This window comes from Onychomys torridus, chromosome 1 (genome assembly GCF_903995425.1).
Source record: "Onychomys torridus chromosome 1, mOncTor1.1, whole genome shotgun sequence".
Taxonomy (NCBI): Eukaryota; Metazoa; Chordata; class Mammalia; order Rodentia; family Cricetidae; genus Onychomys; species Onychomys torridus.
In genome coordinates, this window is record NC_050443.1 from 10617003 (window position 1) to 10630522 (window position 13520).

The following is a 13520-nucleotide window of genomic DNA, read 5'->3' on the forward strand; positions in this document are numbered from 1 at the left end:
TCCCTGGGAGGCGGAAGGGTGTGTCCTAAGTGCCAGCAGAGGGTCTGGCTACCTGGGGCAGGGTTCAGCAGAGGCCTGCCTGCTCCATGTTCTACCCACAGTGCCCCAGGCTCCTCTTGCTGTTGCAAGCTTTCACCTGCAGCCAGATCCGAATGTTCAGCCCCCGAGTCTCACCAGCCTCATACAAGTCAAGAGCACTTTGGTGCACCCCCACCCCAAGTAAAGAACCCTTTGATTTTCCTCCTTTTCCTCCCAGCAGTCTGATCCCTCTCCTGGGATCCATCAGCAAAGCTTTCTCACCCCTCTGTGGCCTCCCTCCGGCCCAGCTACCTGCATTCCTCTCACTGGGCTTCCAGCTCACATCCTGCCCCCAATAATCTGTCCCTGTGGAGCAGACAACTGTGTGGAGACAGACACCCCTGCTAAACGTAGGGCAGGAAAGATGGAGTTCAGTTCACCCCACCCACGTGGAGGCAGACAACCATCCAGTCGCAGAGGATCTTCCGCTCTTCAGGCACATGTAAGTGCTGCACATGTAAGTGCTGCACACGTGTGGTGCACATACACCCATGCAGGCAAAACGGTCTTATGCATAAAATAAAAAGAATAAATCTGGGGTTGGGGATTTAGCTCAGTGGTAGAGCGCTTGCCTAGCAAACGCAAGGCCCTGGGTTCGGTTAGGTCCTCAGCTCCCGGGGGGCGGGGGGGCTTGTAAAATCTTCACAGCACCTGGGAGGAAACCCCCATTTCTGCACCCCTTGACCACTTCTTCCCCGACTGCAGGCCTAGGCTTTTTCCAGGCATGGAAGCCCTTCTCCATCCTTCCTGTTCCCAGGGCCTTTACACTGGAACCTCCATCTCTCCAGGTTGCCTCCACTTCTTTTAAACATGGCTTAAAAGCGGCACGTCTTCCTTCACAAGCGGCCTCCCTGTCAGTGGTCCTAAACATCTCAATCCCTTTCATAAGCCATTCCACAACAAATATATACATATAGGGACCTTGTCTTCCTTTCTTCTCCCCCCGTTTCCCCAGCATTCCCCACACCGGGGCTGGTACACAGTAGGCTCTCAATATGTGCTAAGTGTACAGACACAGGAGTCCCGTTACCTAGCAGTAACTTTCCAAGACTTCATCTCCAGGCACGTGCAGCGACCTGGAGGGCCAGGCGCTGCCTATGGGGGCCTCCCGGGGTGCAGGACGCGAGGGCAGGGCCGGCGGGCTGAGCTCCAAGTGCGGACCGGGGCGCTCCTCCCGGAGGCTGAGACGCAGGCGGCGGTGACGCCAGCCCCGCCGGATCTCCGACTGCACCTGCAACGCGGGGCGCTCAGGGCGGCGCCGTTCCCGGCGCGGCCGCCAGGGGGCGCGGGCGGGCCGGCCTCTCCTACCTCTTTGTTGATGAAGCAGTAGAGGACGCTCACCAGGAAGCCCTGCAGAAGAGGAGAGATCAGGTCGCTGCTGTGGACTGCGTTGATCCCAACCCCAAAGTGCTGTGGCTGTTGCCGCCCTGGTGCTAGGTCCCGAGGGCACCCCTGCATTGCTCCGCCCGGGGACTCAGTGGAGCGTCCTGTGTGTGTGGAAACTGATTCCCTGCTTTCCACGTTTGGGGCAAGGTGCTTAACCACTCTGTGCCCCGGTTTCTTCGTCATGGAAAATGAAGGTGGTGGCTGGAAGAATTGAGGTATTTGTTTGTCAAAAGATGTAGTGCAGCCGGGCAGTGGTAGCGCACGCCTGTAATCCCAGCACTCGGGAGGCAGAGCCAGGCGGATCTCTGTGAGTTCGAGGCCAGCCTGGGCTACCAAGTGAGTTCCAGGAAAGGCTCACAGAGAAACCATGTCTTGAAAAACAAGAACAAACAAAACAAACAAACAAAAGATGACGAGTGCAGCTGGGTGGTGGTGGCTCACGCCTTTGATCCCAACACTCGGGAGACAGAGGTAGATGGATCTTTGTGAGTTCGAGGCCAGCCTGGTCTATAGAATGAGTTCCAGGATAGCAAGACCTAGTGCTTGGCCAGGTGGGGTGGCGCACGCCTTTAATACCAGCACCGAGGCAGAGGCAAACAGATCTCTGTGAGTTTGAGGACACCCTGGTCTACACAGAGCTCGATGGATATCCAGGACTACATGGTGAGGCCCTGTCTCCAAAAATAATTAACTAAGTGATTAATTAGGGCTGTAGAGACGGCTCAGCTGTTGAGAGTGCTTGCTGCTCTTTTAGAGGATCCAAGTTCAATTCCCAGCACCTACACGATGGCCCGCAATCATCTGAAATTAATTAGCCGTCCTCTTCTGGCCTCTGTGGGCACTGCATGCACATGGTGCACATACATGTATAGCTAAAACATCAATACACAAAAAATAAGTTTAAAATTAATTAATTAATTAATTAGTTAATTATGGGGCTTGAGGTTTGCTCAGTAATGGAGCACATGCTTAGCCAGCTGGAGACAGATTAGAGATTTGAGCCCCCATGCCTGGTTTAAGTTCATTAATTTTTCAAGTCAGTTATGAACATGGGCTATTAAGATATTTCTTTCTTTCTTTCTTTCTTTCTTTCTTTTTTTTTTTTTTTTTTCCCCGAGACAGGGTTTCTCTGTGTAGCTTTGCAGCCTGTCCTGGAACTCATTCTGTAGCCCAGGCTGGCCTCGAACTCACAGAGATCCACCTGCCTCTGCCTCCCGAGTGCTGGGATTAAAGCGTGCGCCACCACCGCCCGGCTTCCTGTCTTTTTTTTTTTAAAAGATATTTCTTATGGGGGCTGGAGAGATGGCTCAGTGTTTAAGAGCAGCAACTGCTCTTCCAGAGGTCCTGAGTTCAATTCCCAGCAACCACACGGTGGCTCACAACCATCTGTAGTGGGATCTGGTGCCCTCTTCTCTCTGACACTCTCTTGTGTCATGCAGGCGTATATGCAAATAGAGCACTCATGTACATAAAATACATGAATAAATAAAAAATGTTTAAATCCTTTTTTTAAAAGGTATTCCTTATGCCAGGCAGTGGTGGCACCCACCTTTAATCCCAGCACTCGGGAGGCAGAGCCAGGCAGATCTCTAAGTTCGAGGCCAGCCTGGTCTACAGAGTGAGTTCCAGGACAGCCAGGACTACACAGAGAAACCCTGTCTCGAAAAACCAAAAAGAAGAAGGAAACAACAACAAAAAGATATTCCTTATGATTTTCTACAATCCTATCAAAATCTAAATCGAGTCACATGCTTCCTCTTCCAGGAGGAAAAAAAAAAGACTTATCAAGTTGCGCTCAGGGAATTGGCCCCTCTCCTATTCTATGCCTTCCGCTCTGCTCCTGCCTCCAGGTCTGCAGCTTCAGGCACCCTCTCTCTGTCTCACTGGCTGCCCTCTGGCTGCCCTCTGGCCTCGGGATCCTCATTCTGAAATAGCGCCCCAGATGTGTGACCGGCTGTTTACACAGGGTGTTTGCTCCTGGTGTCTCCCACAGAATGGGCGGGCGGCAGGGGGGGGGGGGCGAGGACGGGACGGTAACCATTTGGCTCCTGGCTGCAGCTGGGTTCGTAAGTGCTCCATCTGCTCTTGCTTCCTTTAATAAATGCACATTGTCCCCAGGGAGATAGGTACTGTGCCCATTTTAGAGAGGAGAAGACTGGGGCTCAGTGGCGTCTGTCAGGGTAGGGTACCATCCGCAATGGCCTCACATTTTGGAACGACCTCCTTCCCTACATTCTGCACTTGAGTCTTGTCCCACTTTAGCCCCATCCAAAGGTAAAGGAAGCCACGAAGTTGGCAAGTGCCAGAAACTAACTCTGCCCCCATCTCAGTCCACATGAAGGCAGCGCTGGGGAAGGCTGTATGGTCCTCTACCGCCATCCCCACCGCCCGCCCCCACCCCCAGCCCAGCCCAGGACAACCCTAGTTGGGTATTTTCTGTCCTACGCGTGCATGATGAATGCATGAGTGGGTGAAATCGCATGGGTGCACTCCAGGGAGTGGCTGCTCGGGTGGATGATGGTAGTGCTGTGCCCTGGTGGAAAGAGAGGTCCGAGGTGGGAGGGTGAGCCTCCGCACACCCTGTCAGAGCACCTGGAAGGAACTTAAGAAGATTTCAAAGGCCAGTTTGGCTAAGCGCAGGGCGCCTTCAGCCTGTTCCTCCGTCACGGGAGCAAACACCACCTCGTGGACACCCAGCAGGGGCACCAGCGTCAGCGTGGAACGAGCCAGCCTGGGAAGAGAGGGTGTTGGTGGTCCCCATGTCCCTCCCCCTGAACCCGGCCCCATCTGCCTCCCCGCAAGGACCCTCACCTTAGTCGGTAGTCGGGGCAGCGCATCTGCCGTGTCCTCAGCTTTGACACAAGGATGCCCAGGATGCGGATAAAGATGAGGAAATTGATCTGCGAGGAGAGAAGAGACTGAGCCAGAAGCCATTCGGTTTTGGGGTGGGACGGGAGGTTGGCGCTCCGCTTCCCCAGAATGGGAAATCCCTGAGCACAGCCTGGAGGAGGCGAGACTGGCCCTACCAAGATGGTTATTAGGATGGGGGTGCGAATGATCCACCAAATGGCTTTGACTTCGTTGCGCTCCCAGCACCTGGAGGAGGCAGGGTAGAACTGAGATACACAATTCCCGCCACCCCCAGCCACACCCAATCAGGCAGGGTCCCTCACCAGGCCCTGCCCACCTTCTTTAAGACCCACCCACCCAGCTTTCCAGGAGGCCTCCTAAGCCACCTTTCCCAGTGCCAAGCCTCTTTAGACCCCGCCCACATTCTCCGCAGGGTCCCGTTTCCACCCTTCCCCCCGCCCCATTCCGTGTAGCTCCGCCCCCAGCCCAGGCCCCGCCCCTAGACCCTGCAACTCACTGCGTGTTCTCGTACAGGTACCTGGCGATCACCCAAGGAATGACGAAAAGCGCGGGGGCCCCTGTGCAGACCCCGATCCCCGCCCCCCACCCCGCCGCAGCTGTCAGCGTGCACACGAGCCCCTTCCAGGCCCAAGACCCGCGGAATTCCTCAACGAGGGGGTGGGAGGGCAGGCAACGCGGATCGGCGGGGCAATGGGGAGCCGAGATGCGCCGGGCAGGGCAGAGGGCGGGAGGGCACGGAGTCAGGGCTCACCCCAGCCAAGAAGCAGGTAGCAGCGGAAGTGGCCCTTTTCCGAGCCTCCCACGATCACCAGCAGATGGTGCAGGTACACACCCTCTACCAGCAGCCAGGTGTAGTTGGCACCCACACAGTACTGGGTCACGATCTGAGCCGTGCGGCAGGCAGCTGGGGCCTATGGAGCCGTCAGACAAGGGAAGTCAAGGCAGAGAGGCATCCCCAAGCCTTTCCCCAGCAGCCTTGACTCTTTATTATTTGTGTGCGTTCCTTTGTGTAGTAGGGCTTGAACCCAGGGATCCCTGCTTGTGAGGCAGGGGCTCTACCACTGACCACACCCCAGCCCCTCACTGGGGGATTCTAGGCAGGGGCTCTACCACTGACCACACCCCAGCCCCTCACTGGGGGATTCTAGGCAGGGGCTCTACCACTGAGCCACACCCCAGCCCCTCACTGGGGATTCTAGGCAGGGGCTCTACCACTGAGCCATACCCCAGCCCCTCACTGGGGGATTCTAGGCAGGGGCTCTACCACTGAGCCACACCCCAGCCCCTCACTGGGGGATTCTAGGCAAGGGCTCTACCACTGAACCACACCCCAGCCCCTCACTGGGGGATTCTAGGCAAGGGCTCTACCACTGAGTTACATTCCATTCCTCTTCTCTGTGAGTCAGGGTCTCACTAAATTATCCAGGCTGTCCTTGAACTTGCTCTGTTGCCCACTCGAGTCTTAAAATGTCAATTCTGCTCTGATTCCCACATAACTAGCACTACAGGACTTCCTGACCAGACAGGGCTGTCTCCAACTCTTTCTTGCTTTCAAATGTTTACCCAGCAGATGGCTTATCTCACCTTATCTTCACTTTCACTTGAGGACTGTCCCACAGTGACACCCTTAACAACTGGCATTTTCTATTTGTCACCACAGTGGAGTACCCTTAGAATCCCAGTAAGACGCCTTTGCCACACTAGCCCTTAAGAACTGAACTCCTGGGGCTGGAGATAACTCAGCAGTTAAGAGTACTGGATGCTCTTCCAGAGACCCCAGGTTCAATTCTTAGCACCCACACTGCAGCTCAGGGCACCTGACACCCTCTTCTGGCCTCCAGGGGCACCAGACATGCATGTGGTGTGCATACATACATAATACATATATGTAGGCAAACACTCACACACATAAAATAAAAATTTTAAATGTTGCTGAGTAGTGGTGGCACATGCCTTTAATTCCAGAACTGGGGAGGCAGAGACCGGTAGATCTCTGAGTTTGAGGCCAGCCTGGTCTACAGAGTGAGTTCCACGATGGCCAGGGCTACACAGAAAACCTTGTCTCAAAAAAAGAAAGAAAGAAAAAAAAAAAAGAAAGAAAGAAAAGGAAGGAAGGAAGGAAGGAAGGAAGGAAGGAAGGAAGGAAGAAAGGGAGGGGTTGAGGATTTAGCTCAGTGGTAGAGCACTTGCCTAGCAAGCACAAGGCCCTGGGTTCAGTCGTCAGCTCCGAAAAAGAAAGAAAGAAAGAAAGAAAGAGAAACAAGCCGGGTGCTGGTGGTCCATGCCTTTAATCTCAGCACTCAGGAGGCAGAGCCAGATGGATCTCTGTGAGTTCGGGGTCACACTGGTCTACAGAGCGAGTTCCAGGAGAGGCTCCAAAGCTACACAAGAGAAAACCCTGTCTCGAAAAACCAAATGAAAAAAGAAACGGAAAAAAAGAAAAAATAATATAAAATAAAAAGAAACAACAACAAATTAAATGCCAAGTTATGTGACCAAGAAGACCTTTAGGAGTTGGTTCTCTTTGTCCACCATGTGGGTTTCCGGGATTGAACACAAGTCACTGAGCTTGTTGACAGTGCCTTCTTTATGCATTGAACCATCCAGATGCCCTTTTTGTTATTTAATGTGTAGAGGTGTTTTGCCTGTGTGCATGTCTATGCATCACACTCGGGTCAGAAGAGAGCATCAGATCCCCTAGAACCGGAGTTACAGATGGCCATGAGCTGTCCTGTGGATGCTGGGAATCAAACCAGGATCCTCTCTGCAAGAGTGGTCAGTTCTCTTAACCACTGAACCACCTCTTCAGTCCTGGACGGCTCTTCATCTTTCTTTCAATTCTCCCAGTACTGGCACAGGTACTCTATTACTGAGCTCTACCCAACAATTATTATAGTCCTATATGTACACCTCTCTTCACCGCCCACCCCCCATATCCAGGAATGAATTGGTACCTTCCAAATCCCCCTCCTTCGTTTCTTCCTCCCATTGGGCTCCCATGCCCTCAGTATATAGTGATGAGGAAAGGTATGGAAATAGATGGAGAACTTCTTGGTCGCTCCAGAAAGGAGGAGATGGGGTACCTGGTTCCACAGGGAGGGAGTCTGGTCCCCAGTGTAGGGCCCAAGTGCAGGAAGCAGCCGGTCTCGGGTGAGGATGGCCGCTGCCCGCAGCATGAAAGATGCGAACAAGTTCATGTGAATGTAATTACGAGTGCAGTGCAGCCGCCTGGAGGATTTGAGAGACAAGAGGTTTTAGGGGGCCCCTGGAGAGCTCTCCTTAGTCATCCAGAGTCCACCCCTTCCCCTAGAGCCACCCCATCTCTCAACTTAGTGTGTGAACTGAGGCCCTGTGTCTCCACCACACCACACAGGGCTGGGAGTCTCACCTGAACAAACTTAAGGTGAGCTGGGCTAGCAGCAGAGCGGCCAGGGACATGGAGTAGCCGACTGTATACACGACCTGCAGGCGCTCCAGGATCAGCCTTTGGTCCTGGCGGGGACATGGAAGGCAAGAGAAGATGTGACTCTCCCAGCGGGCCCAGAGTAGGAGGCAGGGATACCCAGCAGGCCTCCCCTCTCCCCGACAAGCTTTTCTCCTCTGGGAAAAGCGCCCCTTTGTTCTCTGTTCTTGCAAAGTGAAGGACTCTGATTTTCAACTTAAAGTACTTTTTTAAGTGGTTTTGACTCCACCCTTCCCTTCCAAGGCTGGGTGTGCACATTCACACACACACACACACACACACACACACACACACACACACACGCACTGTGATTAGTAAACAGTGAGGGATTATGACTCAATGTCAGGAATGTCAGCACACCCCTCAATCCCAGCACTCAGGAAGCAGAGGCAGGAGGAGTGTCTCCAGCTCGAGGCCAGCCTGGGCTACAGAGTGAAACCCTTTCCCCAAACAAACACACACACACAAACAACCAGGGCTGGAGCACTGAGCAGCGGTTAGGAGCACCTCTCTTGCAGAAAACTAGGGGAGGGTCCTCAGCGCCCACATCAAGTGGCTCCAACTGCCTGTAACTCCAGCTCCAGGAGTCTGATACAGCTAACTTTGGGCATCTGAACACACATAGACACACACGTGCACACACAAATACACACACAGACACATATACACACACAAATACACAAATATAAATACACACATATACAGACATACACACAAATACACACACAGACAGACACACACACATACAGACAGATACATATAGACATACACACAAATACACAAATACAAATATACACATATACAGACATACACACAAATACACACAAGCACACACACAAATGCACACACATACACACACGTGCACACACAAATACACACACACACACATACAGACACATACACACACACAAATACACAAATATAAATACACACATATACAGACATACACACAAATACACAGACAGACAGACACACACATACACACAGACACACGCACATACAGACAGATACATATAGACATACACACAAATATAAATACACACATATACAGTGTACACACCAGACGTACACACAAACACACACAAATACACACACAGAGACATACTTTTTTTTTTCTTTTGAGACAGGATTTTCCTATGCAGCCTTGGCTGATCTGGAGTTCACTCACTATATAGACCAGGCTGGTTTTGAGCTTGCAGAGTTACCTGCCTGGACCCCCTGCATGCTAGGATTACACATACATAATTAAAAGCAATAAAATAACTTTAAAAAAACAAAAAAACAAAACGATGACAAAGCCAGGCATGGTGGCTTCCATGCCAGCACTCAGGAGGCAGAGGCAGGCAGATCTCTGTGAGTTCAAGGCTAGCCTAGTCTACAAAGTGAGTTCCAGGACAGCCAGAACTACACAGCCTGTCTCAAAATCACACACACACACACACACACACACACACACACACACACACATAAATAAATAAAGGACTTAAAAAAAAAAGAAGCCTGACATTAATAGGGTTACCTCTTCTTGATGCCCCACAAAAACAAACAAAAACCAAAAAACCTGAAACTACCAGAGGAAGGCAAGCATGCTATGGTGAGAGAGCCTGTGTCATTTGGGCACCCAGGTCTTACTCCACCTGACGTACCCTATAAGATACGTCTCAATCTCAGAATCGGGCACACATCTCCTCTTTCTACTGTAAGCAAGTCTGAGTTGGATTTTAATTACTAACAACCCAGAGTTCTACTCAGTACAAAGAGGTGTTGGGTTGGGCCAGATGCTCCCAAGGTGGTGGTGTTTTTTGGTTTTTGTTTGTTTGCAGCTCTCTCCAGACACCCTAACCTGAACCCTCCACCTCTTCTCACCTGAAAGGTCCCGTTCTTCCCTGGATTTTCACACTGAGTGTGATCTCTCCAAGATCCCCACTGGCCATCACTGCCACACTGGCGGAAGACGGAGCCTGCAGCCACTATGAGAGCACGGGGGCGGGGATCGGAGAAAGAGGTAAGTACTGGTTCCTCACTGTAATCTTGACCATTGGGAGGCCGAGGCAGGAGGATTGCCATGAGCTCAAGGCCAGCCTGGGCTCAGCAGGCAGAGTCAATGGTAGCGCTGGTGGGACCCACAGGAATACATTCCTGTATGTTGATCTCTTACCGTCACACCCCATAGCACGCGCGTCCACATATACACACAATAAATAAAGACAGGGAAAGTGAATTGTGTGGCAGAGCCCAGGAGACACCGGGAATACCAGGCTTGACAGACAGGGCCACAGCACAAATGGGATCAGCAGGGATTGGGTGAGCTGCCCGAATGTGGAACCCGGGATGAGGGGTACGGGAAGCGCCTCACCGTGGCGGTACCAGGGCAGATACCAGGGGCAGGATGCCCGAGCAGTGGTGTTGGCGGCCGTGTAGTCCCAGCAGACGTACATATCGAAGGACCCGTTACAGACTATGCCTGAGGGAGAGGGCGGCGGAGCAGAGGCTGGAGTAGAGGAGCGGTCCCAGCTTTTCTTTCTTCCGCACCTCCAGCATGCTATCCCCTAGAGGCCACAGGCTCCTCACACCAGACCTCAAACTCATCCATCCTCCAAGTCCCAGGCAGACACCGCAGGCTCCTCCCACCAAATAAAGCCCAACCCCTTATTATTATTCTCATCTAGAACGCTCAATTATCAAGCTCCACCCAAACCCCGCCCATTGTCATGCAGGCCCCTCCCAGGCCCCTCCCACTTCTCTGCCCTGGATCTTGCCCTGTAGACCAGGCTGGTCTCGAACTCACAGAGCTCCGCTTGCCTCTGCTTCCTGAGTGCTGGGATTAGATTCTCCTATTCAGATGAATCCAACCCAGGTCCTCACTGCCTACCCGAGCCAAGCCGCACCCACAGATGCTTGAAACCGCCCAGATTTTCCTCTTTGGCTGCCTGCTCCTTCTCTCGGCCCCTTCCTCCCGCTCGCCCAGCCCTCAGTCACACCTGAGGGAGGATCTGCAGCCTCCAGGGTCTCCTGGCACTCCCGGCCGTAGCGCTCCCAGCGCTGGTACAGCTCCCCGGTTGTCTGCCCCTCAGAATCTGTCTAAGAGAAAAGGGAACGGAGGACCCCCCCCCCGGAAGACCCCTCCCAGGCAGCAAGCTCGGTCAGAGGTTGGGAGGGTCTGTTCAGTTTTTTACCCAGGACTCCTGGGTGGCTTAGAAACCTTTTAGATGGATTGGGGTGCCTAGAAAACCGCCAAGGGATCTGGTATGGGAGATGGAGAACTTGGAGAGCATCAGAGGAGGGTGGTGTCTGGACCCCACCCGGAGGACTTGTGAGGGAAAGCGGGAGTAGATGCTACCAGACTGCGGCGGCGCCGGGTCAGGCACCCTGAAAACGATCCTGAGCCTCCCAGACCGCCTGTATCTCTCTCTCGGTCCTCACCTCCGCCCTCTGGAGTGGCAGTCCCCACAAACACAGCAGAAGCAGAAGCCGCAGGGGCATCCTTGAAGGGTGATGGAGACTCTGGCCACTGGGAGGCAGTGGGGTTGGAGGGTCCCAGGGCAGAACCAACAGCTCAGCCAGTGCTCCCCTGCCAGGAGCACACAGAGTCTGAGCTACCCCCGTTTCCGCAGGTGAGGATTTGGGGTGGGGCAGGACCAGGCTCGGCCTCCAGTGGTTAAGTGGGGCTGGGATCAGCTAAGCGCTCCCCAGGCCCTCCTAAGTGTTGCTGAGGCAGCCAAGGAGGAAGGGAGGGGTGTTTGCTGAGGGGCCTGTTGCCCTAGAGCTGTGACGGGCAGAAGCGTCAGTGTCACCCAGACGGCTAGACTCGGGAACCTGGGACCTCCAGGGGGTGGGGGTGGAATAGAAACCGACAGTCAAGTCTAGAAGGGAACTTGAAACAGCCATTTGAGTTCTCAGCCCGAAGAGTTTTTAGATTAGATAGGTACCCATCTTCTAAAACTCTCCTGGCTTTGAACACGTATATAAAGCCCAGAGCCAGAGGGACAGCGTTCTCCCAGCATCCAAATACTGAGGAATTAGACCCTGGGTTTCCGACTTTAGCAAGCTAAATGCTCTGAAAAATTCTTCTAACCGCAACCACCATCCACCCCCACCCAGACAATGTGAAAGCCGGGTTTCAAGAGGGAATCTCGAAGCTCCAGGAAAAACAAACAAACAAACAAACAAACAAAAACAAAAAAAACAACAGAGTCAGAGACGGGCTGAAAACAGAAAGACTCAGGGACAATGAGCCCGCACGCAGCAAGCCATCAGAGACCAAAGGGGGCGGGGAAGACAGAGACAAAAAAATGTGGGCTCAGAGACAGAAAGAAGTAAGTGAGGCGAGCGAGACAGAGAATGGGGGAATAGTAGAAATGAACTCATCTAGAGACTAAGAGAGGTGAAGGGAAAGACGACCGGGCAGAAAGAGACAAAGGGAGAAACAGAGAGACAGAGACAAGGGAGAGATAGGCCCAGGGCAGGGGCTTGATGGGGACCCCTTACCTGTGCCCGCTCCGGCTCCCAATCTCCTCCCGCCTCGCCTGCCTGAGCTCTGGAAGAGGTGACGGGCGCCGGGAGCCTGGGGTGCTGGAGGGGCGGGGCCGGGGCGGAACAGAGCACAGGAGGGGGAGCTCTGTGCATGAGTGGGAACTGGGGAGCAGGCACGTTGATCACAGCCACTCTGTGTCACGTAGGAGCAGCCGCACAGTTACGGTCCGGCCCTCCCCCTCCCCCAGCCACTGAGCACACCATCCAATGCACCCTACCCTGCAGTCCCAGCCCTTGGAAGGAGCATAACCAAAGGATACACCCAGTCTAGCCTTAGCCGGTTGGATGGTGGCTCAGAGCGAGTGTCCAGGCTATAGGTGGATGCCAGCTCGTCTGGGATCAGCATGGGCACAGGGCGGCCCCTCAGAAACATCTTCACAGATCCCTCCTCTGCCAAGACACCCACAGAGGTCAGGTTCCACACCAGCCCCTAAGACTATTCCCCCTCCTGTATTATTGTTACTAAGATCATTATTATTATTTGAGACAGGGTCTTACAGCCCAGGCTGGCCTGTAATTCTCTGTGTAGCCCAGGCTAGCATGGAGCGCAAGGTGATCCTTCTGCCTTAGACTCTCAAGTGCTGAGATTACAAGTGTGAGCCGCCACAATTAGCTCATTATATATATATGATCTATTTATGTAGCCCAAGCTAGCCTTCCTCCAACTTCCAAATAAAACACCTTCAGCCTCCCAGATGCTGAGTTACTGGTTTAGACCACACCTCCCTTCCTCTGTCCCTTCTTCCCACCCCGTTCTTTTTCCCTTCCTCTCTCTGTCTCTGTTTTTAACTGGTAGATAAAATGAAGCCAGACAGGCAAGGGCCCAGGAGCCAGGACCCCAGGTCTCCCGCAGGCTACCATCAGTGAAACCACGCCCACCCGCACCCACTCACCCATGCTGAAGATAACTTCTTTGGTTTTCCTGTCAGGAAAAGATACAGGGGGGAAAGAGAGAGGGGAAATGAGTGCTTTAACAGGCAGATAAGATAGGAGAGGAAGCACTCCCCAATCCACCGGCTCCGAGGGTCTCCGACGAATAACCAGGCAGTGTGGAGCGGAGCGCTACCTCTCTACAGGCCCTGTGCTTTGCTCGTTAGAGCTTGAAGAGCCTAAGACACAGGCCCAGAGAGGCAGAGGTCGCCAGAGGGTCGCACAACACGAGACGGCAGGCACGCGATCCTGGAAGCCG

General features: G+C 53.4%; 1 protein-coding gene across 4 annotated transcripts; it reads right to left on the reverse strand.

The window, feature by feature from the left end:
- Window positions 1–656: 656 nt before the first annotated feature.
- Gipr (gastric inhibitory polypeptide receptor) lies at window positions 657–12506 on the reverse strand. 4 transcript variants are annotated; one of them, XM_036182968.1, is made up of 14 exons: window positions 12287–12503; window positions 11222–11369; window positions 10780–10879; window positions 10155–10262; window positions 9665–9768; window positions 7724–7827; window positions 7419–7563; window positions 5087–5246; window positions 4832–4892; window positions 4491–4560; window positions 4276–4364; window positions 4057–4195; window positions 1387–1428; window positions 657–1309 (listed from the first exon to the last, which is right to left on the reverse strand). In XM_036182968.1, the coding sequence occupies exons 2-14, from the start codon at window positions 11279–11281 to the stop codon at window positions 1109–1111; spliced, it is 1383 nt and encodes a 460-aa protein (XP_036038861.1). In that variant the 5' UTR covers window positions 11282–11369; window positions 12287–12503; the 3' UTR covers window positions 657–1108. The 4 variants fall into 4 exon arrangements, with proteins under 4 accessions (XP_036038861.1, XP_036038859.1, XP_036038860.1 ...); XM_036182966.1 differs by having other exon boundaries at window positions 4276–4560; window positions 12287–12505; XM_036182967.1 differs by having other exon boundaries at window positions 1118–1428; window positions 12287–12506.
- Between the last annotated feature and the right edge of the window lie 1014 nt (window positions 12507–13520).